Raw genomic sequence first — 27,761 nt, forward strand, 5'->3', positions numbered from 1 at the left:
TCATAGTCACAGTACTGCAAGTCTAATCAAAATCTTAATTATAAATATATATAACTATAGGTACAGTTATATATCTATAAGCATACATATAGAAATATAATTATTCTTATTTTCAAATTATTGAAATTCATTCTCCTGTACAGTTCTGATGCTTTTGAAAACTTCCCAGCTCTTATTTCCATTTATATGGTTTTTGAAAATCCCTAGAATTTTCTATGAATTGCGTTTAACTAACTAATCAGATATAATAATTTCCGAATCTTGCATATATCTTTCAAGGAGCTAGACTCTTCCATATTTTGCAAAATTTCATATATGAAGAAGAATAACACAACCTATTGACTCACCATCAGCAATTGCTTCTCCTTTAAGGCTCTTAATTCCTCCTAGAACTGGAATTCCATCCATGTAAAATTCAATTATACTTTCATCCAGAGTAATCAGAATGTGAACCCAAGTACTTTCATCCAGATATTTCAGGACTGCTGCTTTGGCTATGTATGTAATATAGGACCCTAATGCTGTATAATGAAGCACTACAGAAATGTGAGAATCATTTGTTTGGATTTTCACACCATAATATAAGGTTCCATTACCATCATCCTTTTCAACTATATAACCATCAGTATTAACATTAGGAATTAACCACGCTGAAAATGTAAAATTAGTTACTGCAGTATTTCCCTCGTATGGGTATTCCAGACTAATAATTCCAAATGCATCCTCTTTTCCACTGAAATACAAAGCATCTGTTCCACTGTGATGGCGTCTCATGTGTGGCTGAGATTGCACTGAACTTGGAAATGATCCCAGCAACAAGAGGTCTACCATTGACGGTAATCCACCTTGAAATGTACTGGACAGTATTTCCCAGCCTAAACGGACAGCACCAAAAGTGCCTTGATGTCTCCAGATGGTGAAGTCTGTAATATAGGAAAGATCATCTTCAGAAAGAACATCTTCTACTATCTCTCTGTCCTGACTCTCGGGATCTAGAACGAAGACTCCAAAAGGGTCATCATTGAAAGGGATCATCACAGTTACAGCAAGGCTTGTTTCAGACAACTGCCCACCAGGACCAGGAGACCCACCTATATAATGGAAGTCAAGAGTAAAAGTTACTGGTCTGAAAAAAATTGCTAAGTATTTTAAAATGCTTAAACAAAATACCTTTTTAAATAAGCCTAAATCTTATTTAAAGGGTCTCTGAACTCTTAAAAATTTCTCCAAATTTAAGTTTAACATAAATTAACTGTATTGGTTTTAAAATACTATAGAGAACATTTTCATAGAAAATAAGCAATGTTATTTTTAATTGCAGAATATAACTGTTTTTCAGTTAAAACAAGATTAGCTCAGCTTTCCTGAATTAGCAATGAGATAAGTTGCTTTTGTTTCATTTGAAAAACATGGGGTAAAATTAATTTCTCATTGTAGTTCAAGATTTACACAAATATTAAATGGCAACACTTGGTTCACTGCCTCCAAATAAGCAGAGAATGCCCTGCAAAATCAGTAACCAGCTGTGTGTTAAATCGGCTCCTAAGTCCTGCTATCTTCACAATAGGACCATGGTGTGACTTTAGAGCCTCCATGCACCACTAAGCAGGAAATCTTCTGTATATGCATATGGATTTCACTTACAGAAATGTCAACATAGTTTCAGTTGTATCTCAGCACACAAGACCATAAATAGTACTGAGGTGGAAGGAGTTTTGGAACTCTACTCAGTAGTAGGCCTGCAGCAGTTGTAATTTAAGTATTACGAAGTGGTAACTATTTACATTTTGGAGAAATTTCTAGAAAAAAGGAAACAAACCAGCTAATCTCCATTATGGTATTTTATGGTATTTTATACCTTCATTTTGTCAGCTCTATAGAAGGCTCTACATCTCTGAAATCACTAAAAGGCATCTTTTTTAAAGGCCAGATTCCAAAACTGTATTCATAGATCTAAATTAAAGAAAAAAATGAGAAACAAAACCTAAAATGTTACCAGAAAAGTATAGGATGACATAGGTATCAAGACAAAGTACTTTGTAGGATTATTTCTTTTTGATTGATTAAATACAATTGTTTTCTACCAGACAGGAAGGGAATGGTTATATGGAAGACAGTACCTGAAACATTCACCAATTTTAAAATGTAAAATTCATTGAATTCAGGAATTTTATCTGAAACAGCATGCAGCACTATCTGCTTTGATCCTTCACCATCCATGAAGTACACAGTCCCGTAAGTTTCACAGAACTCTTCTCCTGGTTTCAGTGTAGAGCCATTATGAAAGAGCTGCCAGGTTAATGAGACATTCCCAAAATGTCCTCTATGTCTCAAAATCCTGTTCAGAGATACAGAAAGACTCAGTGTCCTGGCAGGCATGCATCAGCATTCTCCATTAACAATGGAAAACATGGACTAATCATCCTTACTGGATGGAATATACCATGAATTGTTTTAAATAACCACAAATAACAACCAGAACCATGAATAATAAAACAATCCTCTTGCAGGGCCTGCAATTTCACAATATAATTCTTCTCCAAGGTATACCACAGATGTCTTAGAAAGAAAGTAATCAATGAAGGTACATGCAAAACAGCACTGTTTAGATGAACATTAGTTTGTCTTGCACTTCTATTTTTTAATAATATAAAATGAATGTATAGTTCAGCAAATTAACATTAAAAATTGTGCTAACTGGCCATTCTTAGAGAAGAAAGAAAAGGTATTTAACTATAAGTATTTTATTGTTTAACCATTAAGATGCTTTAACCTTTTTTGAATTGGTATTTAATTACAGTTATATAGTAGGTCCTTCACAAATCTGATTATCCTTATTAAGAATTGAATAAATATAAAAAATATTTTATTTGTTTGCATAGTTATCTGGTAACATAATTTCACCAATTTCCAAAAAGTTATTATAAATAAAAACTGAAGAACTATACTGAAAATAAAGAAGCTCCTTTATTAACAAAATATATTTGCATACAAAGAGACCATTTCTGTTTGTGTGGTAAAAAGCAAAAAAAAAACTGTTTAAAGCATTATTATACAAGTCTGAAAAATTAATTAACTCAGGTAGTCTAGGAACAGAAACACAATGTTTTTACTGCTTCCAAATGTTCCTTTTGTTGTTATTAAACGGGACATTTTATTCCAGTGGTGTAGCAGTGTTGCAGTAACTCCACTTACTCTCTCAAAATCTCAGTGCTGCCATAGGTGTTCTCACTGGTTAGATGATAAACTAGTCTGACCCTTTTCTTATGTACTAAACAAAAGTAAAAATCCTTTTGGGAGTATAGAAGAGACAGTTTCCTAGTAAATATATTTTATCAATAAGAATTAAGCAAGGTAAGATGTTGGTGACCTTGGAATCATGTGCTTCCATAAAGTGCTTGTATGCAAATGTGTTTAGTTCAAATCATCACTCTTCACACCATCGATATGAAAAAAAAAATTATTAAGGACCAAAAAATCCCCAAAGAGCAACATAAAACCAACCACAAAATATATATTTAATGTACTTTTTAAACAAAGATTTTAATTTTTTAGATGTGCAACACAAGGATAAAGATCAAACTCACCGTCATAGGCATCTATTTCCAGGACTTAAAACTATCAAATCAACTAAAAATATATAAAAGATAATTAAACAATTATTTAAAAGCCTCTTCTTTAACTGTTCACACTGTCACATTTATTGTGAACCTATGTTTCTTTATACTCTGTCCAAAATTTTCTCATTGAAAATCAGTATTTTTGTCAATTTATAGCCACATTCTGACTTTAGGAACATAAAAAAGTCAGATGACATGAAACTTAATTTCTTAACCCTTCCCTTTCCTGAATACATCCCAGCAGCTACAGGTCAGACTAGGGAAAAATATATTCATCCTAGAAGAAAAGCATATTTGAACTTTGAGTACGGTTCCTATCTGCAAGTTACAGATAGAAGAAAAACAAACTAAAAGAAAGAATACAGTAAAATAGGTTGCTTGCAGGGTAAGATTTCAAAGGGGAGTGCAAAAAGAAATTAATGACCACATAGTTGTATTTAGTTCTATTTTGAAAAGATTTTTTTACTTCTCTATTATCCAGGTTATATTCTGCTCATTCATCTTGGTCCTTCTGAATCTACACTCTCATGAAAATAAAACAAAAACCCCTATATTGTAATCTTATTTGTGTGAAGATACAAAAAAGTCCCCTGTGCTGCAATCTTACTTGTTTATATTTTAGCAGGAAGTTTGCACACACTTTAATATGCACAGTCTACTTGATAATATAAGAATTGATATTTGATGTCTTGTTGATCCCCAATATGTTTGTAAATAATTTAATCCAAAATTCGGCAGAGCTACTTTTCTAAAAAATTTTAGCAATGCAAAAAAATAAGGCTAAATCAAAGTACTATCCACAAAATAACACACATATCAAGATATACATACATTCAAAAAAGGGGCAACAATACTATTTAAAAGTTACTTACAGAAAAAAATTACTTTTTCCTTCTTCCACTAGCTTCTCTGTAGGTTCTAAGGAGAAAATTCCATTAGGATCATCATTTGCTTCAATAATAACTGTAGCCACTCCAGCATTAAAGATAACAGTATCCCCTAAAAAGAAAGTGATTAATTTTATCAAAACTGGAATCAGAAATGGAGCTAACTCTGAAATTGAATGTATTTTTTCTTCTCACATCAATAGGTTTCATGCAAATAAAGAAACAAGCAGTGATAAAACAATCAGTGCAAACTAATATTTGAGATATTCAGCAAGAGAGAAATCACTGTAAAAATGTAAATAGGATCTAAGGCAAGTATCAAGAATGCAAATTTGAAGAAAAACATGTGACATGACCAGAGATGATGCAATCCTGAAAAGAAAGGACTGTATGAGAGGCAGTACTTAATGTTTGATCAATTGGTCAAGTCAGAAGAAAAAGACATTAATTCAGAGATCCCAGCTCTCCTTTAGACCTACAGTAGAAATATTGCACTTTAACTAAATACAAGACAACAACAACCTCCATGAGATTAGTCATACCCATATCACAGCCTATCTGAAAAGAAAAAAATATAAAATACCTGTGAAGTAAGGTGTAAATTTATAGGATTTCTTCGTGTATATTAGCAGAGTAGGGACATTTCAACACCTTTTTATGTCAACAAAGGTACATTATGTTTCCATCCCCACCCTAGTTTTCACCCTTTTCAAAAGCATTTGACTTGTTTTTATTCCAAAGTGAACAACCCATTTATACTTTTAACTTCAAATACCTCTATTTGTATTTTTTCAGAGGTACAACAGTCCAACAAAATTTTCAAAAGGGATGTAACAATCAAGGCCAATATATACAACAGATAATAAAAAGAAAAATAATAATTGCATTTTTTCCCCCCTTTCAGGAATTCATCTAGAAATATTCTGTATTTTGCCCATTCTGGCAGGAATGTGTGAAAGAAGGAAAGCCATCACGTGTTTCCAATAGAGTGGTAAAAGAAGATACCAGCAGATCCTGAACAAAGTTAGTAAAGTAGAAAGAGAGCACTAAAGAGAAAATTTAAGAAGGGAGAAGTATGGCTTTGTCCAATAATTTCCATGAAGCCAGTGTTCTCTAAGAGAGCTGAGTATCAGAGTGAATTCTAGCTGGCCTTGGGAAACACACGAACTACATTATAGTCAGATAATTGAGAAAATTACCTATTTCTTATATTTAACCTGTATTTTCTTATTGAGTCAAAACCCCATCTAATTTGGAGCATTTGGAAAGAGATTTCAGCTCAAGTTATTTTTGCAGGACAGTTTCAGCTATATATTAATTTTTGTTTCCAATTAAGCAATTCAAGATCAAAATCCAATCACACTATACAGAAATTTTATAGAAATGTTGATGCAAATCTTATTAATATAATGACTGGCATTTATACATTGCTTTATGATAAGAGCAAGATGGTAAAAAATAGAGAAAAAAGAAAAGGATTACTAAATGTACATGAAAACATTGCTTTTACCTGTTGAATTCAAAAGGAAGATATAAAATACTTCATCAGTTTCAGGGGTATCATCATCATTAACACACACAGATAAGGTCTGCTCTCTTTCTCCGACATCAAACAGAATGAAACTCTCCTTTTCACTTGGAACAAAGTCTCCCTCTTCAGCTGTCGCATCTCCATTAACAGTAATATACTGAACAGCAACAACAGTATCAGCAGATCCATTCCTTAGGACTGTAAAGTTTGCAGCATTCCCTTCTGTAATGCTCACTGTCAGAGGTTCTGAAAACAGACAAGTAACAAATTCAAGTTCAAGCCTTAGCTTCCTGCATGCAGCTTGCTCATCTAATCCCCTGTAAGAGGATTCTTCACCTCAGGGAAAGAGAAGGTACATGTAGCTCTGGATGAGAAATACTTGCAGGTAGAAGAGAATATTGTTGTCCTTAGCCATCTAACCAATCCAAGAGCCATCCACAAGAATAATGACATAAAATGAGAGAAAATTCTTAAGTACAAAAAAAAAAAAAAAAAGGAAAATGCAATACAACAAAACCAAAGAAAAGCTCCACTAGGATTAAAATTTTTTAATAACCTGCTCTTTCAATAAAATCTGTATGGGGTAGAATATGAATTCCAAATTTAAAACCAGTAATATCTAACCTGCAAAATAAATGGGATCATCATTCCTTGTAATTTGTAAAAATGCACTAGTAATATTGCCCAGTCTTGCTCCACCAGTGGCATTGAATAATCTGATTATGAATACTTCCATCTCTTCAGGTATCTGAATGACAAAGTATTCAAAATTAATTTGTTGCATATGAAACAATGAAGAAATTAAAATGAACAGCTGAGGAGGTTAATAAAACAGGGTTCCTGCATGTTTTTGTTTATTTCTTGATTCATAAGTGTGTTATGAGAGAAGAAAAATGACAGTTCATACACTCACACAAATATAATCATCAATCAGAAATCTTTGTAAATAAATACCCTCATTTTTACTATTATACAGATGATCCAAAAGTTATCTTGCAGTTTCCTGATGCTGATGTAACTTATTTTTACAGCTATATTTATTTATTGATTCCTTTATTGTGGGAATCCAGAACTTCCCTCTGGCTTCCCTGGCAGGTCTGGGACCCTGGCAGGGGTCAGGAACCCCCCTGTAGGGAGCCCCGAGAGGCACTGTCTCTGATCTCTGTCCATGGAAAAGAGTTTTCAATCTTACAGGAAGAATTACAAGCTCTGAGTGTTTGATGTGAGTAATAATTAAGTATGGCACGGGTGCAAAAGTAAAATTTTAGGTTTCTAGATTAGGGGTTCAGAGGGGACAAAATGGAGGAAATTGGGTGTGTCTTGTCCTTTTCCTCCTTCTTCATGCCCTCCATGTTTCACTGTAGTGTTGGCATTTTTCTATTGGTTTAGGCTGGGGACACACTGTTCAACGTAGATGATAGATATTGGCACATTATTGTAAATATAGTACACGTAGTTTCTGGTATATAATGTTTGTACCATCCCACTGGGGGCAGAGCCCCGCACGCTGCCCTGCAGGACAGACCTGCGGCAGGGCAGCAGAACATGTTCGAGATAAGCAAGAATAAACAACCTTGAAAACAGCACAGACGAATTATAGCTTCTTCTTTGGCAACGGGGCAGAAAGACAGAGACTTTCTACAATCTCGGAATCATCAATACCGCGGATTCTGACACTTCATTACCAATTATTGTCATTCTTTCTTATCTTACTTCAAATACATCATCATTAAAAAGATAAGATTAGGATTCTTGCTATAAAAACAAGTGGTTTACTTATTATCATTTAACCACATGACTACTGAGAAATTCTAACTTTTTTGTTTACAGATATGCACAATGTCTAAAATTTTCTTATGATTTGCTTAAGTAAATTCACTTTTATCCAAGTATTTTGATTTTTCTCAAAAAAAAATTATCAGTTTCTTAAAAAACAGAGCTGCTTCTTAAGTTTCAATGTTTTAGCGCTTCCTCTTTGCTCCACATATTTACACAAAAATACTGCAAATATTATTACCTCATCTGGTAAAGAGTAAATTGTGATATTTTTTGAAAACTCCAGATTATCAAAGAAGATAGTCCCTTGTTCTGGATAGATGTCATTGGTACATACTGGGTCAACAATCCAGGACACACTAACATTGCCATAGTTTCCTTGTTTTCTTACAAGTCTGTAAGAGGCTACAAAAGTAAACATGTACAGTCAGTGTGCATTTCCAGAAAAGCACAACTCAAAATGAAAAAGGTCAGCAAAGCTGAAACAAAGAAAAAGGAAACAATAAGTAAATCCACTTCCTTCAAAACTAATATGCGAGTGCCCTACACAAAAAGTCACATAATAATAGACCATTACAGCAGTTAAGATACAGTTAGTGTGTCTGCTGATACACTAGAGATAGTTAAATTGAACTCACATCTCTGAAAATTTAGCTCATTCTTCTCCTGCTTAGCACTTAATGCTCACAAAGCAAAGCTGCTATCACCAGGCTGTACCTTGTAAGTACATAAATTCTCTGTCCCTCCTGTAATATTCTCTAGCTATATTTTAGCTGGATTGATCTCTAATGGACTTCTAGGCCCATCCTCCTCTGCACTAATCTCCACTGCTCATCACACCGTACTCCCCTGGAAACTCCTGAGTCGGACATTGTCCAACAAAGGTGAAAAAGGGAAAAGTAGGAGCAGACAGCAGAGAAAGCAGGTACTCTTATAAAAAGAATTACCAGTGTAGATGATTTCTCCTTTACTTTCCTTTATTGTTACTGATAGTTCATCAGGTAGAAACTGAATGACACCATGTGGATCATCGTTCTTCAAAATGGTTATATTTACCCTTGTGGCATTCCCTAGCTTGCCTGACATTTCACTGTAGCCACTGAGCACAACAGCATATGCCTCATCCAGCTGGAAGAGGGAAACTCAGTCAGAATAAAAAGATTTATTGAGCAGAAAGAGACAATTTCAACAAAACAAACAGACAGCAATTTCAACAGCAGAAAGAGACAATTTCAACAAAAGAAAATTACACACATTTTCTACATGCACAATGATTTTGTATATCTTTGTCATCTGTAACAGTGAAAGTAAAGATTTTTAAATCCCTGACATTAAGCTAATTTAAAAAAAAAAATTGTCAGCTTGCATTATTAATATAATGTGACTTTGTATTTCAAATATGGCTTGAGAAAACACTCACAAGAGATGCACCATAGAACACTAAAACAAGTATTGCATCTTTGCATCTATACAACAAATATTAGTGTAGACCGGGAAGCACTGAGTTCAGTTAGCAGGTATTTACCAAAAAAGGGACAAAAAGAAAGCGATTGATTGTACAGCCCTCAGTTAAACAGTGGTATTCCGTAGTACAGAATGTCACGGATGCCAAAAGCTCAGATGAATAAATTAAGTTTCAATTTACAAAAAATAAAAATTCACTGAGGCCTATTAATGCCAAATATACCTTCTAGTTATCCAGGCATCCCTGGTTTGAAGACTGGGAATACATTCCCTAGAAAAGCATTACATACTCATTCTGCTACCATATATTTTCCTGTATTTTAATAAGTGACTGTTACGATGTGAACACAATTTGGAGAATAGAAAAATTTTATTTGTACCTCTGGAATCCCATCCATCCTTGTCAAAAGAGTAATTATGATCTCTCTTTCACCAGGTTTAAATTCCAGAATTCCTGTGCTTCCATAAAACTCATTGTTGTCCCTTGGTTCTACAGTGTACCGCAGAAACTGCCTAACAAGGTTCCCTCTGCTGCGGACAATCTGCAGTTCTACAGAATCTCCCTCCTGTAAAAAAGGAAATTCAGCATTTTACTTGCACTTTGCTAAGATTCACTTTTCCATAGCGATTAAGGAAAGTTATTCAGATAGCTACCTTGATACTGTAGGGACCTCTGGAAGAGGGAGAAAATTCAAACACTCCTCCAGGATCATCATTTTCCAAAATAGTGATTTCACAAGTAGTAAACCCATATTTCAGTATGTGATTTTCCACACTGACCCTGGGAAAGAAAAAAAAGTGATGAATTTTTGAGTATTGGTTCTTTTAGTAACTAAATACATATCTATGAGAATGACATCAGAATCCTGATTAATTTTATGAATAAATTATGAAAAGAACTACCTAAACAGAATATAACAAATTAGGAAAGATACACCAGAGTTTTCCATTCACTTGCAGAAAACCCAGCCTTTGTTCCTGAGATACCTTTGCTTTTTGATTATTTTTTACAACTTACAGTTCTGAGGCTTTTTAGTCACACATGCACACAACACAAAGAAAAAGAAACAGAATTGTATACTAAAATTTTAAAATCACATTTAGCTTTACTTTATATTTGGATCAAAACATAAGGATGATCCAAAACAAAGAGAGCTCGTATTTCTTGCATTTATTTCCTCAGATGCAAACTTTCAATTACATTGTTTTAAGTACATTCCATCAAAAATGCAAGAAAAACTATTGCTGAAAAATGCATAAAGAATGCACCTTCAGATGGATGACTTTGATATAGCTTATTAAATGCTGGTTTATGAATTCAGATTCATCTTCCTTGTTTTCGCGGAAGAAAATTTCAATGAACAAACAGGAAATATCTATTTTAAATGGTAATATGTCATGTTTATTGCATATTATAAAAATAAGCCAGCAGACACAAAAATTTGTGTTAACATAAACTAAACAGAGGTCATGCAAAAAAAAGATAACTGCTCAACTGAAAACTTCTCTACAGTTCTAGTCCACTCAGGCATTTAGGTGGGACAAATTGTATTTCTGGCAATCTAAGACAATGGATCTATATTGCATCAAGTGCAGGTATTAAACACTGAGTCATGCATTAATAACTTTCATCATTCACAAATCCTAAATAAAGCTTCAAGCCAGAAACCCATGCCATCAAATTAAAAACCAAAGCGAAACCAAGCATTGTCCAAAGAGTTGCAGAAGACATGATTCCTGAGAGAAAAAGAAGTTATTGACAGATTCTGTTCAATCTAGCCACTCATAAAACAAAGCATTGATTCATTGAAGACAAACAACAGTTCACTGCACTTACCCAAAGTACACGACAAACCTTTCTGTCTCTACCCTGTTAACAGAGAAAGAAAGAAGGAAAAAAGAATAGAGGGAAAGAAAAGGCATAGGGGAATGAATGAAAGTGCTAGTTTCTGGAATTTCAATAGTACCAGTCTTAGACAACAATAAAAACAAGAGCACCAGAAAGTTTTCTTTTCCCTTTCCAAACAACCATGTTCCTTTTATGGGAAGCTCCTTCCTTGGCATTTTCCTCTTGACAAATGCTAGCAATTGGACAATCCTCACTGGTGAGAAATGACCCCATGATCAATTCAGAATGTCAAGGCCCATTTACGGCATGCCCTGTCCAGCCCTCCTCCAGGAGTTCTTTTACTGCCAACTTCTGTGCCTGCTCACAACTGCACCAGCAAAAAAAAAACTTCACACACGGAAAAAAAAAAAATACAATCAACATGCCTCCATTATGTGTTATTTCATCAATCTGACACAGTAATGATAAAAACAGATAAATACATTGGGAGTTGTAACACATACATATCAAAGACTATTCTAGCAAAAAATCACATCAAACTTTATTTCTGATGAATTTTTAGATTGATCAGATTATCAGAGTAAAATACCAACAAAAAAAAAAAAAGAAGACAACCACCACACTCCCAAAAAACAAGGAAAAAATAGAAATAGGAAAATAAGCACATCAATTCAGGTGAAAGGACATTATTCAGCAAGAACAAGTATGAAATTTCATGAAAGTATGTATAGATTATCATCTTAACCCAAAATAAAAATATAGTTAATAGTAAACATGGGTCTACCATTAAAATTGTATAAACAGATAAACAAAGCATTTTATAAAGTGAAGTTTTAAATTCAAAAATAATTCAGCTTCAGAATTCAATAGACATAAGAATCTGAAGTAATAAAGCAAATACATTTGCAGTCTTATTCTTTCAAACAGGAAATCTGATTTAATAGGACTTTCTTAGTTATTTCAAATGAAGTTACATATAAATACTGTATATGAAGACATTCTCCTTTCCTTCAGAAATGTGTGCAAGTTTTCCAAAATCATCAAGCATTAATACCATTTAAAAAGTCAAGGTGAAAATTCCACAGCTAAAATTTATGCTAAATTTTCATTATATTGCTCTTAATGCTAAAATCCAATTATATCACCAAGCTGTTGGTAATGTATTTCACAGCAGACAATACAAATGAACCATTATATCAAGTGGGGTTTTTGGTATGTATGTACAAGCTTAAGTGGTTAAGACACAATCACCAAAGAGTGAAAGGGCATGCCAAATACACCATCTCTTTCACCTTCATGAAGTCAGACTGTGTGAATACAAATGCAGCCCAGACGAAAAAGAGTCTATTAACTGAGGAGTACTGCTAGAATCTCATATCATGTTGTAGTGCACAATGGCAGCTCTAACAAAATCCAAGGGGTAGCTGAAATTAAACAGTCCCAAGGTACCATGAGGAGGTACTTTGAGTATCTCCAGGTATACTTTCACAGTACTTAGAAGACTGGCAATACTTACTATCTTTTAACAGGCACAGTGTGAATCGGACCAGAATCTCAAGAACTTGGAAGTTAGAAAGCAACCAATCTGATTCAGCCCATCTACTGCTAAAAACACCATTATATTTGATTTTTCTCCAGCCAAGTTTTCAAAACTAGGGTCACTTGGCTGACTGACTGATTGCTGGATCTGACCTTGTTTTCCTGCATGCCTGGCCAGATTGCTACCATTGCTCTAATACATTAAATGTTGGTTAATATTCAAAAACAGCAGAGGGTGGCTGGGCACTGGAACAGGCTCCCCAGAGTAGCAGTCACAACACCAAGGGGCATCCTATGCAGGCCCAGGAGTTGGATTTGATGATCCTCATAGGTTCCTTCTAATTTTGCTTATTTGGTGATTCCATAATAAAACAGCCTATGCAAAAAAGATTAGAAGCCACGAGGTACAGGCTTCCAACTTGGATCTGCCATTAAATGAGCAATGAACACAGCAGGATCCCTTGTGTCTACATTCTGGGATACTCATGTACAAATTTTCATATCAACCCTGGACCAGGATCCATCAAGTGACTTCCTGGCTCAGCCTTGGATTTTTCTTTTTGCTGTGGACCTGCCTGGCAATCACAGAACTGTGCCTGATGCCAGTGACTGCCATCCAACTTGGCGTTTATCCCTGAAGTGACCTGCCCTACCACCACAACCTTACCTTCTTCTCTGGACTGAAGGCTGCCCCTACTTCCCATATGAAAAATCTCATCTGGAAAGGCTGGTCATCACAGAAGTTCTTTCTTTAAAAATGCCTTAATTATTACTTAGCAAGAACTATAGATAAATTAAGACAACAAAGAAAAGCTTCAAAATGTTTTTTCAATGTTTTAAAATACATAGTACTATAAAATAACAGAAAGAACATTTTTGACTGGGTTTAAAATAACAAAACAGTTATTAAATAAATACTACTGAAATAAAAATTAAGATAAGTGTTTTTGAATTTAGTAACTTTAAAAAAGAACTATAATTCTGAAGAAAATGAATGTTTTGAAAAGCCCGTGGGAAATAGAATTGCAACTGTGAATTTGCAATAGAAATTGTAATTGTGAATTTTTATTAGCATGACTCTGAAAAACACACTTCTCTAAAATGTTTCTCTTCTTTCAGGTATCTCAGAAAAGATGCATTCAAACTGCCTGTGGAATGTTACTCAATTTATAGCCTCAATTTGTGTTCGCTACTTAATTTTTTTCAGAATTATCTACTGACTTAATTAGTGACCTAGCTTTAAAGAATAGTATTCAAGGAGGAGTGGCCACATTATAAATTCCACAGTGTTTCCTATCAGAGAGAACACCTCCTCTCCAGGTTTAATCCACAATTTATTTGATTTTGGAGGCTTTTTTTACTTATGTTATTCACAGCAGAAGATATATGGTGTTACTACTTTGAAAAGTAATGAAAGCTAGCCATAGGTGTCCAGTAACAGTCATCTAAACATTCTACTACCAGTTTCAAATAACTTTTTCCCTATCAAAACAAGATCTGGCCAAAGCCTTGAAGTAAAAGCCAATATTTTACAATGAAAGATTTAATTCTTAGAGCATCACATATATTTCTTCATGAAAAATTACTTAAGAAAGATATAGTTTTGAAATAGGCACTAAGCACAGGAAATCCCCAAGTCAGAAAAATACTGCAAACTCCATTAAACAACTTTTCTCATGCCCTGAGTTAGGGCACATAGATAGTATGCAGTGACTTAAATGGGCCTTCCATGATATGCAAACTTTTTTATCATTAAGTAGTCTCTTGAACACAAAAATGCCTTGAATGAATTTGGAAAATAATTTTTTTTTAAAGTGTAAATGCAAAACATAGGTTTGACTTAAGTGCTGGGTTCAGTTTTGGGCCCTGCAATTTGGCAACCATGAATTTGTACAATTGTTACTCTTTAAAACATACTTCTCTAAAAAACCTTCTCTTCTATCCGATGTCTCAAAAAAACGTCCTCTTCAAGTGGGCTACTTTTCAGCCACTCTTCTGCAGCCTGTAGCTATGCATGAGGTTATTGAGACCCATGTGGAGAATCTGAGACATGGTCTTTTTGAACCTCAAGTCATTGGTGTCAGCCATTCAACCCAGCCTGTCCAGGTCCCTCTGTAGAGCCCTCGTACCTTCCAGCAGATAAACAATCCCACATAACTTCATGTCATTCACAAATTTACTAAGGGTAAATCCCCTCAATCAAATCACCAATAAAGATATCAAACAGTTCTGGGCCCAACACTGATCCCTGGGGGACCACACTAGCGTCTGGCTGTCAACTGGATGCAGCACTGCTCACCACCTTTCTCTGGGCCTGGCCATCCAGCCAGCTCTTAACCCACAGAAGCATTCACCTATCCAAGCCATGGGCTGCCAGCTTTTCAAGGCAAATGCTGTGGAACAGAGTAACTTTGCTGAAGTCCAGATAGACAACATGCACAGCCTTGCCCCAGTCCCGCAGGCATGTCAGCTGATCATAAAAGGAGTTCAGATTGATCAGGCAGGACTTGTCCCTCCTAAGCCCATGCTGGCTGGGTCTGATGCCCCAGCCATCCATCCTATAGGTGTCATATGACCCCACTCAAGATGATCAGTTCCATAACCTTGCCAGGCACCAAGGTCAGGCTGACTGGCCTGTCTTTCCCCAGAACCTCCTTCCAGCCCTCTTTGTGAACAAGCATCACACAGGCCAATCTCCAATTGTCTGTGACCTCCTCAGTTAGCCATGACTGATGATAAATTATAGAGAGCAGCTTCGAGAGCTCTTACAACAGCTCCCTCATTATCCTAGGACAGATTCTATCCAGTTCCATAGACTTGTAATCACAAGTTTTATTTAATTGCCTAAATAGCTCCATTAATCACTAACTACTTACATCTAGATTTCAGGAGGTCTGTTCTGCTCTTTGATCTTTTCTACCAGCTCAGGGGAATAATTGATTTTACTGTGACTGAAGACTGAGGCAAAGAAGGTGTTAAGTACCTCAGCCTGTATCACATCACATAAATCACTAGAACTACAAAATTTTCCACATTACATCAGTTTTGCTTCATTGAACATATGTCATATAAATACATTAGATACATATATATATACATGTACATGGATCTGTTCTGGCATCTTAATTTATGGGAGTCATTACCAAAAGATTCTGAGCATAAACTATTTAAACACTTAGCTGTTCCTGGATTTTAATTTTCCCCAAATAAAAATAAATTAATTTGTGTATTGTTTTTCCCAGAACCTAAAGTTCAGAGGTTTTCACTCTCAGCTCCACTAATTTAAAAGAACAAACACAATCCATGTGCCATGAGGGTCCTGGCACTTCAGCTGTGCCAGTTGCCAAATTTATAGCTGTGTATCTGCACTGGGGGCATGACAACTGCCAATAGCCAAATTTCTTGTGCAAAAGTTTAAAAAAAATCAGATTTAGGTCTGTAGTGGTACAGATCTCTGGCTTTATTTATGTTTAGATTAAATTCAGGCCTATTAAGATATGGGGAAGCATCCAAACTGAAGCTAGTCCTAAAGAAATAAAATATGAAGAAGCTTCAGCAGGTACAGTATTATCTTGCTTCTTTACAGCTCAACTGTCTTCTGGGTAAGCATATTCTTTATGATACACATTGGCCTCCATTCTGTGGACAGCATTCATAATTATTTTTAATACCCAGGGCCTATGCATGGCGGCCACAGAGCAAGGAAGGAAAATACTAATTTTAATTACTTGGAAGAATTCTTTTGTTATTATGGGTACAATCAAAGCCCATTTAAAACATAAACTGCCTTAAGAAGATCACTGAGTTATCTATAATGCACCCTTGTTAGAACTAATTACCATATTATTTTGCTGTCACTAATTGCAATAAAAAGAATGCTTATAGACATATTTCTACGTCTATAGTTTCATCAAGTTGGTACATGCTCTATCTTTCTACTGACTTATGCTTCAGTTTATCAAGCAATGCAACCACATCCACAGCAGAGTGCATCTTTGTCTTCATGGTAATTCACTACTGCTGTGAGGTGCTAGCTGCCAGTCTTGGAAACTGAAATCTTCTGTTCATCTAGAAAACACAACTATGTAGGAGGCAATACCAAATGCTTACACGCATCACCCTGCCAGTATCATTCACCCCTGCTTTGAAGAGTCACCTCTAGTATTGAAAGGATGATCTTTGCAGATGTTGCATTCTTGGCTTATACTCAAAAGTTGCCAAATTTCACTCATAGCCTTGAAGGACACTGTACAGGTGTAGAGAAAAGTTCAGATTTTATCTACTACTTATTTGCTTTTTCCTGGTCAGACTACCAATTCCTTACTTCACTCTCTGACCTTGCCAAGTGTGGGAAAGCTGCTTACTGCTGGTAAAATTTTTACCAGCACTTTTTTTACTACTCCCACCACACATAACAAAAGCAGAACAGTGGTTGCATTTGTTCAGCTGCCAGCTCAATTCCCTTTCAGACACAATTTTCAAGGCATGGGATTACTAGTCAGAGTAAGTGGCAGAAAGCCATAGTCACACATACTGTAGAGCTGTCCAATACTAAAAATTTAATCTTTCATGCTGCCCACTTCGTCTATGTACTTATTTACCTATCCTTCCACTTCAGCATTTTTGCCACTTTACACAACTTCTTCACAACTTCAATCATTATTTCTAATCGTAGTTTCTTTGTTTGTGCCACAGACTGTAATGAACTTTCAGGCAAACTGGTTTCATCTACAGGAAGAAAAATAGAGAACTGCTTGCAATAGTCTCCATTTATTTTCGTCTTCAACAGGACCATCTTTTCAACACGGTGAGTATGTTGCCCTGATTTTTAAAAGTGTTTTATTTTATAGTTCTATTGAAAGTTTTAAAGTTCTCATAAAACTTCTTTAGCCTCCTGATAATGTTTACATATTTAAGAGTCAGAGTTCCCATGCAATTTAATGTATAAATAGAATAGTTTACATATTTCTCTGTGGGTGGAGAGAAATGACCGATTGATCTTTGGACCAGCGTGGTTGGAGAGATGGTAATTCCATCCTTCAATCCACGATCACCTTTGGAATTCTATAAATATCAGTTTTTTGAATAAAACTCTCTTTTTCTCTTCTGAACTTGCCAAGCTTCTGTGTACTCATTTCATGTCCAATAGGGACATTAGTATCCAAGATTAGAATTAAATAATTCATTGTGCACTAGATGCATTCACCAGCCAGCTTCTACAGCAGCAGACCAACCCTGCACTGAAAATGCATCTTTCCTGCGTTGAACCATTGAACAATGCTCAAAAAACAAGATCAGCAGCAGCTTAAGGAGTTGCTTTCTGGTTTGCTAGTATGTAATCTGCACAAGTATATGGTGTTAAAAGTTCCCATGAGTTATTCTGCCCTTCCTATGTACAGCAAGGTTACTTCTGCATAAGGTAAGGACTGTATACACGGAAGATGTTCAATGCAGACATTGCAGACCTCTCTTAGCATGTTTTCAGAAAAATAAAAGGGAAAAATACCCTTCAGATTATTATGAGTTATTAGCAGAAGTGATAGTATTTCTAAACTATAGATACATCTGAATTTTTGGAAGCAGGACTAAAGAAATAAGTGAGATTCTCCTGCTAGTAAAACAAAAGGATCCTGGATATTAAATAATTCAAGTATTCTGAGTAGTGTTCACATGCAGATAATATCTTCTGAGGCCTCTTACAGCCTTAATTATCCTGCAACCCTGATGTCACACAGAAGGGAGACCACAATGCTATGCTTCAGAAACATCATTGCTCCCTTTGTAGCTCAGGCATGGGGTAGTAGTCACGCTGGCCTATTTTGGAAGCCAGCAGTTGTGATGGAAGTATCTAATTCTGCAACAACATCCTGACTATAAACCTCTTCTGAGAAAAACATAGTTATATATTGCTTTCATTACTATTCATTATAGCTTTCCCCATTATCTCACTAAAAATTATTTTTTCTGAAAACAAGTGTTATAATCAAGAGCTACAATTAAAGATCGAAGTTAAATGAACTTTTTTAGCAGCATACGTTATCTAAATCAAAATACAAACAAAACTAAGTCATTAGATAATAAGCACAATATGGTTTCTTACATTGACCACGAGTCAAAGAAGATTTCATATACAGTCTGAATCAAGGGCCCAATATTCCTCCAGGTATTTATCAACACAATGGAGGCAAAACCTCATAAGTAGTATTGTGCCAATTTTTTATATATAGATTGAATATAGCAATATGAATAAAGATTAGGGTACAATACCTGTCCAAAGTTAGTAACACGGTTTCATTCATTTCAGGTATATCATCAGCTTTAATAGTAATGTTGATTGCAGTATCACTTTGTCCAGATAAGAAAACAACAGAGCCATTAAAAGGACTTATATCATCCTGTGTTACTGACTGTTTATTAGGACCAGAGGGTCTCAGACTCCAAAACACAGTTGCTTGACCATCAGTCCCATCTCGATGCAATGCAATGGAAACCTGTAAAGCATGTGAGTCTGCTGTGACTTGCAAAACTAGATGCAAAAACAATTAACCCTTTGCAAATTACTGTTTGAATATGAGCCTCAAAATACTCACCTTGGGCTTTTTACTCACACCTATGTATAAGATCTGAAATCAAAGATGCTATATTCATGAAGATATATACTGAATCTTTTATTTTTAATCATCTATCCATTATATATTTGGACATATATGTTTATATATACTTAGTGGAGGTGTCAGACCATTAACATGACAAATCACTTAGTACTCATAAACACAAAAACCCTTCTGTGATGGATTTAACCAATGTCCACCTCATCAAGACAACCTAGGTTTTAAATCAGCAGTTTTATTCTGAGAATGAAAACCAGTTCTCTGAGTCAGGCTTTGAAGAAAGATCTCAATTAAGACAACTAGGGGGGGAAAAGGGAAAATGTCAGAAGAAATATTTTATAGAGAGTTTCTCCAGCTGCGGCTACAGCATTCAGATGGATGACAATTCTTTTGAAAATGCTTTTGAGAAACACAGAAAAGCATCTTTATTAGAAAACAGACCCAGCAAGCCAAACTACATAATCACATGTAAGTAAAATATAAAATACACACTTCCATTAAATTAGGGAGAAAAATCAGTCCTACCCTACATAGTGTCTTTGTACTTTCTTTCTGGTGAAGGAAATTAAACTGCAGCATCTTTTTCCCTATGTGAGCACAAGACGTAACTGATTCTTACACAGAATGCAAAGTTCACTATACTCTTCAGATGACAAACACATTAATCTTGCTAGCAATTTTTTGCCTTTTTGGTTTTTTAAAGCAGGAGAATATTTGAGATAAGATCAAACTTGGAGGATTTTTCTCACATTAATTTTCAACTTGGAGGATTTTTCTCACATTAATTTTCAAATGTTACAGTGGATATAGCAAACTTTGCTTTCTCTCAAATAAGTTTTTCCATACTAAGAGACAATATAAAAATGTTTACTTACCACTGTAGCAGGGAATTCTTCTGGTTCAGAAACAATAATTGGAAGATTGCTAGTAAAGCCTATTTCTCCATTTGCAATATCTGGAGTAATCCTCAAAGAAATATTTCGCATCTCACCTAGTCTAGGACTTATGGGTGGGACAAGAGGAATTCTATTCAGCAGCTCAACTTTTTCCAACTGTGAGAAAAAAGTAAAAAATTTGAAAAATAAGAAGCCTGAGTACCAAGCAAGAACTATTCTAATATCTTGAAATAAGTGTCATATGCAAAGAGCAGAACATCTCCAGGATAAATTTCCCCTACCAGCAACATTTCTACTACAAAAATGTATAAGTAGTTCTATAAGAAATTAAGTGAATCGTATTGAGCTTCCACAGCAGAACAGTATACCTCTCAGACAAATCATGAGCACAACTGAACGTATGTAGAGGGAGAATTAACTTTCTAAACTGGGCAATTCATTACTGGATCGATTAATTGATCTGCCAAGCATCCCAGATTGTTGTTCTATCTTCAGTTTTTTGCCATGCATTGACAAAAATCTGCTGAAGTCACTGGAAACATAATAATTTACACACTCTTATGAAGCCAGAGTGATTCAATCTTCTTTCCTTTCTCAAAAAAAATGTAAAGACTTCTCTATTTACAATAAGTAATATGTTAGAATTCCATTCAGAATTGAAAATCATTGCAAGAGTTCAAAACTGAAGTCTCCTCTTATATATTACTGTATTTTTGATTGTTTATCTATACTAAGAAGAAATAGAAAAATGTTTATTCTAACTTTGAATGGAAAATATCATTCACTTAGCCCATCAGCACCACTGACATGACAAGGAAAGCAGGACTTTCCTTGTTTTACTTGATTTCATATTCCTTTCAAGTATAATTTAGAACACTATCAGATTCTGTCTACATGGATCACAATAACAAATATTTCTACAAATAATTTATATATACTTCTGTAAACATTTCACTGGTGCACAAACCACCAATAAGAATCACCTTTTAACTCCCATTAGGATGCTTTTGCTTGGCTTTATTATATTTTGCCATATAGTGGAAAGGGCAAAATGACCTTCTTTAAATCTATATAGTTACTATGAATCATCCTTTCAACTGATGAGTTTTAAATTCCTTTGATTCTTAAACCAAATTTAGATAAAATACTTGGACTGTATCATATTTTGTTCTACTGTTATTCAAGTAATACTCAAAAATATTCATGCACATTTTATTTGATGACAGATGGGATTTGTTTTATAAATACTGTAATTAGAAATTGATTCTCAACCATACAAGCTACTTTTTGGGATTCTGAGGAACAGAGAGTGGTTTTATTTGTTTCCTTTCTAAGATTTCTTTTAGAGTAGGTGCTAATTCTTGAATTCTCCATATAGATGGACCACTGTTGTGATTGTTAGCTCAGAACCAGTTCTGAAATATTACACAGCTGAATGAATTCCCTTTGTTACTCTCTGGATTGTAACTTTGAGATTAAAGTAATAATTTATGAAATATTGGGTTTTTTTTTTTAATTCAGTGTTTCCTCTTAAAGCAAATCTGCCCATGAGGGAAAAAACTGTGAACTGAATAATACCAAGCAGTTTACTAAATTAGTTAATCTTCCTGTCCATACCAAAAGAGGTCTGCACATCAAACAATAGGTTATTTAATTGAATATGTCACTGAAGAAGGTTAATCTCACATTTCCAGTTCCTCTATCTGTTCTCTTGTTGTGTTTACACTTCATTTCCTCCTCTACCCCTCTTCCCTTATTGATCTTTTACTGAATTGATCCTTTACTGGGCCTAGTACAAACTTTGTAATCTCATTGTAAACATGTTTGCTGAGACTATAATTTATTCACAATGTAGAAGGATTGTCATAATGATAAATAGGGGTATTCCTTTTTTATAGGAATTATTTGTGTTAGAAGTTGCATCTGATTTTTATACATGGAGAAAGTACAGAACATACTCTCCCTGGAATTTGCAGTTTGAAAAGCCAGGCCAAATGTCTGTATATTGAAGTACTTGTCACACATCTTGTCCATAGTCCACACTGTGATAATATTTGTAATCTATCACCTGAAAGGCGCTTGGCGTTAGATATTTCAATTCTTCTGTCAATCTTTCAGAACACATGAAGATGGTAAAACACACTAACCTATTCCAATATTTCAGAAACATATTCTCTGCCTAGCTGTCAACATAGAAAGAGCATGTGCAATTACATGATAATATAATTCTGAAATTTTTTTTTTTTTTTTCCTAATAGAATGTAGGGGGAAGTAGGTAGAGGGAAAAATCTTTTCAAGTAATTAAACATCTCTGGAAGACTAGAAATTAAAGAAAAAAAGACCAAATTTTACATTTATGATTTCACATCAACATCTCTATTTGATAATTTTGAAAACACCTGACTTAAAAGGAAAAGACTGAAAAGAACCAAGAAATGAATTTGAAATTTGTGGTTTGGTTTTGCCAAGTCACCCCTTTGCCTGTGTATCAGGATTGCTGCCCAGGCTCATGATCCCAGACAGTGGAAAGTTTATCAGAGGAAGTAGAGATTATGCAGTAGTCTCAACTGCAGATTAGAAAATAAGTATAAAAATTACTGATTACAATGCCCAGAATCTCCCACAGCAGCATACCTGAACAATAACTTGCTAATATGTATGCAAATCTGGTTTTTCCCAGAAGACAAGTGAAGGAAAAAAAATCATTGGAAAATAAAATAAATCTTTCTTTAAACATTTTTGTGGAAAACACGTTTTCTTTCAAAAGCATAATTTTAGTGTATTTTTCCAGCCAGTCTTACAAGCAATGACATAATCTCACTTCTTACAAATTCAGATAGAGAGGAAAAAAACCAACCAACCAAACAAACCAAAAAAAAACAAACCACAAACAAAAACAAAAACTGAGGACCAAAAAATCCAAAAGGCCACATACAGGGTAAACTAGAAGAACTTATCAATTCCCTGGTCCAAGCTGCACATAAACTAAACATAAGTTTGACTATTTTAATTTATATTTCCTTTCTTTTAATTTCTAAAATCTGTCATACTTCTGTACTTTAGGAGCCTTAATTTGATTAAACCGAAAGGCAAAGGGTAGAAAAGGTAAATACCTTCTGCAACATTGATATAATTTTGTTAAATTTCATGATTAGTAACTGAATCCTATTACAGCAGTGTATGTTTTTAAATGGTGTAATTATTAAATAATGATTAGGAATAAAGCTCTTTATAGCATATCTGTGGAAGCAGTATCCAAATAAAAGTTTTCTCAGCTACAGAACTAATTGTTTTTCTTTTTTTTTTAAATCAGGCAGAATAATTTTAATTAAGTTAAAAGGGAAGGACCCACTACTATCTTATATATTGCTCTTTATACTACACAGGCTAAAAAACCACCCCAAGAACAGCTGAGATACCTGTATGACAAAATGAGCTCCATTTTGAAGAAATGCATCATTTCGTATTGGTATATTTATAGTAGCTTGTGCTTTTCCTTCTGGAAAGATGAGAGTACTTCTTCTAGACATATTTAGAATGCCTCCTTTCGCTCTCTCAGGATCCAGAGCTCCAGCTGGAATATACAGTGTAGTATAAACCAACTGCACATCTCCAACTGTTCCTCCTTCCCTTGCAAAACTCAAGGATAGAAAGCGTCCCGTTGGATTACTTTCAATCTTCTGATTCTCCAAAGGATGGAATTTTATTAGGCCATAAACATCATCACTGTCCTGAATGTAAAACAGAAGCTGCAAAGCAGAAAACAGCATGCAGCATTACTCTATATCATAGTTTCATGCTTTCACAAAATCATCGCCTGCCTGTCACCACACATTTTTGTCCTTAGTGAACTGGCATCAGGAAAGAAATCAGATTGACAGCTTCAAAGTATTCTTTATACACAAGAAGCATTGCACTGACAGTGGCAACTGTCCCACTGTGCATCACTGCACGCGCCAGAATGAGCTCTGAATAACTGATTTTTTTGGTTCAGCAGCCAAAGTGAATAATTTCAAAATGTTTTAGATTGTAAAGGATTTAATTTTATTCACCAAGCTCATTCCAGCCATTTTCGAGAAAGACAAAGCAGGGATTTGAGCCACAAAACTGTCAACAATCCTAGTCACCCTTTATTTAATTGTTCACTCAATTACTAAACCTTCTCCTTCAAGCTGTTTCTCTGTAAAATATTTCAGTAATCAAAACAGCAAATGAACAAATGAAAATAACTTTCCTGTCTTCTGTTAGAAAGCAGTTACTCAAGACAGCATTTATTCAATGCTATTGTTGCACACTGGGAGTAATCTGAACTGAATTCTACCACAGTAAAGTCTAGCATTGTACATTATACTCAGCAAATACTTTAGATACAGCTCTATACACTAAAATTATATTAAGGATTAGTTTGCTTGATTTTTATCCAAGGCCAAACCCTTTAACCTGTTATAATAATCCATCAATCAATCAATGTTATTAAAAGTGGTAAAGTCTTTATTACTCCAATACCTTCTCCAAAAGAATTCTAAAGTAAACTTACCTCAGATGGCTCACTGACTTCTGCACCTCCCTGTATTGTATGAGGTAGGAGTTTCAGAAGATAAGGCTCTGCCTCTTCTGGTGTATCATCATCAATAATGTTCAGATGAAGTGTCACCAGCATCTCTCCCTGATCAAAATTTATCTCTCCTGCCTCTGGAAGTAGGTCTGCAGTCACAGGTGAAGGGTCACTGCTATTTCGGATTATAATCCAGGAAACAGAAACATTTCCATGTGTGCCACCATTTCTTACAATTGTGATCCCTTCAAACCTACAGTTTTGAATGAAAACAAAAACCCACAAACCATAATTAATGTTGGCATGCATGGTTACCAATTCCCTAAAATATTTACACTAACCTAGGTGATATAAATGTTAGCTGCTTGCAACTGACATTTGATTTAAGGCTTACAGTTTGTGAAGTCATAACACATATGTAAGACTTGAGCATTTACTCATGAACTCTCTGTAAAATCTCAGAAGATACGTGTTAGATCTCACTTTGTTTACAGCAAGAAAGATACTCAGAACTGAGTGGAGTCTTGGCATGTTTTACATTTGTCTTCATAAATACAAATCAAATTTAAGAAAACATTTTGCCTATTCTACATCATGAACAGTAATGAGGCATGAGAAGTTAAATAATGATCTGAAATGAACTGTTTGCCTCTGTACTAAAAATATATTGTTACTGATATTTATGATACTGGAAATGTCATGTTGCCTGCATCTGACAAGTACATGACTACAAAAAAAAAATCTGGAAACCATGACTTACAAACATTGAGAAAGTAGGATTTATTTCTTTACTGTGTGTAAAGAAAGAAAGATGAATACCCAAGTGTTGTGCCCTACATATCATAAAATATTCTTCCAAAATTTCTCATAGTATGATAGTTGGAGGCATTATTTGTTTCTTTGGGGATGAACTTCCACTAATTAGTGGTGGAGATTTTTATTGAGATTATCAATATTGTGCATCACTCTGCTTATAAAATTTGCACAGAGCTTTGATTTTAATCTCTATGTAAAATTACAAATATTTAAATTGTTTTTGAGTTTAAGGTAACTATTTCATGGGAGATGCTGAACACTTTTTTCCCTTAATCAGAGACTGGCTTTACAGATAGTAAAAACAAATATACGCCAAGGGTGGAAGACAGAAATGTATTTCCCACTGAATCTGTGTGTAGTAGTATCACAACTTCACTGATCCTATCTTTAGAGTAAAGAGTTTTCATTATTCTGATAATGTGATTGAATACTTGTGGCCTATTTACATACAGTTTATAGATTTTAAAATACTTTCTGTATAATTAGATATTCCCACTTCCTTGAAATCTTTGTAAATATAACTGATAATAACACACTGATTGCTGCATTATATTTTAGTAGTGATTTTATAATTACTTTAATGATATCCTAAGCAGCCTTAACAATTACAAACAAATCTCTTAAACTGACTAGATACTAGATTTTAAGATCTGTAGTACCTTGAAATTTGGTCTTCATCAATGATAACAGTGTGAGCGAACAGAACACTGTGGATTGACAGCACTCCATAAGGTTTATCATTCGGCTGGATAGTGACATGAACAACAGATGGATAAATCAAAACAGCATCTCCCTGCAAAGTGTCTTTAAGAAGCATAATCTGAAAGGTCTCAGCAATTTCTGGTATGGCATCATCAAGGATCTTAAATTTCAAATATATTTTGTGAACTAGAGGTGGGAAAACAAGAGTTGTATTTGGCTGTAGATCTAGGAAGTCTACATTAAGCTGTGCATGTGCAGTTGAATCCCCAGTTATGATGGCGTAACTGACAGAGACTTCGTCTTCATCAGGTCCAATTAATTTTCCAGTGACATCCTTACCACGAAGCACTTGGATTGTTATCACTTCATCTTCCTCAGGCACCATATAAGCACTCTGAACAAAACGCACAGGACTGTCATTTTTCCTAATATTAATCCAAACAGAATTTTTTGTGTTGTTGATTTCAGCCCCTCCCTCCACGCTCTTCAGACAAACAACAAAGATTTCATCATTTTCAGGTACCTGGAAAAATAGTATTAGCAACTGTGTGTAAGTTTCATTTAAAATATATGCAGAACACTTACACTGAGAAATATGGTTTATGCATTTTGCAGAAGAGTGTAATTATACCATCTTAAGAGCTCATTTCATATTAAAACAAACAGGAGAACAGTCTTGCTTTTTGCTTTCGCTAAAAATCCCTCTTCACAATTTAAGGTATCTATTTTAGCTAAACATACTTCTGACAGAGTAGAAAGTCAAACAAAATACAAATAAAAATTACTCAAGAATCAAAAAAATCTTCATCTTTACAGCTTGAGAGTATGAGGAGACCAACTGCCATTTTTGAAAGCCACCTCTACTTGGAAACAAGTGTTCCTCTCCATTACTCATATTTAAATTTTCTTTTTTCTGATATTGATTCTGATCTATCTCTATATGTGCCTGAGACAATACAGCAACTTCTTTTGGTATAGAACCTACCTTGGCCCATCCATCCCTATACAACTGGAATCACCACAAACCCAGACAAAATTTCCATCAGAGGTCTGAGTGTTTTCTTTTTCTTACCTATAATTTAGATTTTTGTATTTTTACAAAGCAAGTGTTTAAAACTACATTTTAATTCTAGCTGTTTCTTCTCCAATATCTGATGCAGGAGACAATAAAGAATAGCTTATAAACCACAAATTACAGAATTAAGAATGAGATTTCTGCTTTAAATTACTATATAAATATATATATGTAGACAAAAATGGTATGCTGTGATTCCTGGGTATCCTGTACAGAGCCAGGAGTTGGACTTGATGATCCTAATGGGTTTCTCTTAACTCAGCATTTTATATGATTCTGTGATTCTATATTTTATTCCTGAAATCTTGATTAGCTACACCAATGGAACTGAAAAAAATATTGTTATTAATACATATAGATAAAAAGTAAATATTTAAAAATTATTTGTGGTCTTGGTATTTCATCCTTACTGTGGACTACTGAAAACCACTAGTATTTGC

The 27,761-nt window shown here is 34.7% G+C and overlaps 1 protein-coding gene across 9 annotated transcripts in view; it reads right to left on the reverse strand.

The window, feature by feature from the left end:
* ADGRV1 (adhesion G protein-coupled receptor V1) overlaps positions 1–27,761 on the reverse strand; it is a 253,862-nt gene that overhangs the window by 208,538 nt on the left and 17,563 nt on the right. For all 9 annotated transcript variants that reach the window (XR_012052990.1, XR_012052991.1, XM_072922272.1 and 6 more), the window contains 15 exons: positions 26,204–26,769; positions 24,711–24,981; positions 23,593–23,922; positions 20,153–20,329; positions 18,934–19,157; positions 11,116–11,148; positions 9,933–10,059; positions 9,659–9,844; positions 8,762–8,942; positions 8,056–8,219; positions 6,663–6,786; positions 6,018–6,284; positions 4,493–4,619; positions 2,121–2,338; positions 348–1,091 (listed from right to left, as the gene is read on the reverse strand). Coding sequence is in view for 7 of the 9 variants with exons in the window: in XM_072922272.1 (XP_072778373.1) it covers positions 348–1,091; positions 2,121–2,338; positions 4,493–4,619; positions 6,018–6,284; positions 6,663–6,786; positions 8,056–8,219; positions 8,762–8,942; positions 9,659–9,844; positions 9,933–10,059; positions 11,116–11,148; positions 18,934–19,157; positions 20,153–20,329; positions 23,593–23,922; positions 24,711–24,981; positions 26,204–26,769 (3,739 nt within the window). In the remaining 2 variants the exon portion in view is untranslated. The remainder of the gene's footprint in view (positions 1–347; positions 1,092–2,120; positions 2,339–4,492; positions 4,620–6,017; positions 6,285–6,662; positions 6,787–8,055; positions 8,220–8,761; positions 8,943–9,658; positions 9,845–9,932; positions 10,060–11,115; positions 11,149–18,933; positions 19,158–20,152; positions 20,330–23,592; positions 23,923–24,710; positions 24,982–26,203; positions 26,770–27,761) is intronic.

Source organism: Taeniopygia guttata, chromosome Z (assembly GCF_048771995.1).
Source record: "Taeniopygia guttata chromosome Z, bTaeGut7.mat, whole genome shotgun sequence".
NCBI lineage: Eukaryota > Metazoa > Chordata > Aves > Passeriformes > Estrildidae > Taeniopygia > Taeniopygia guttata.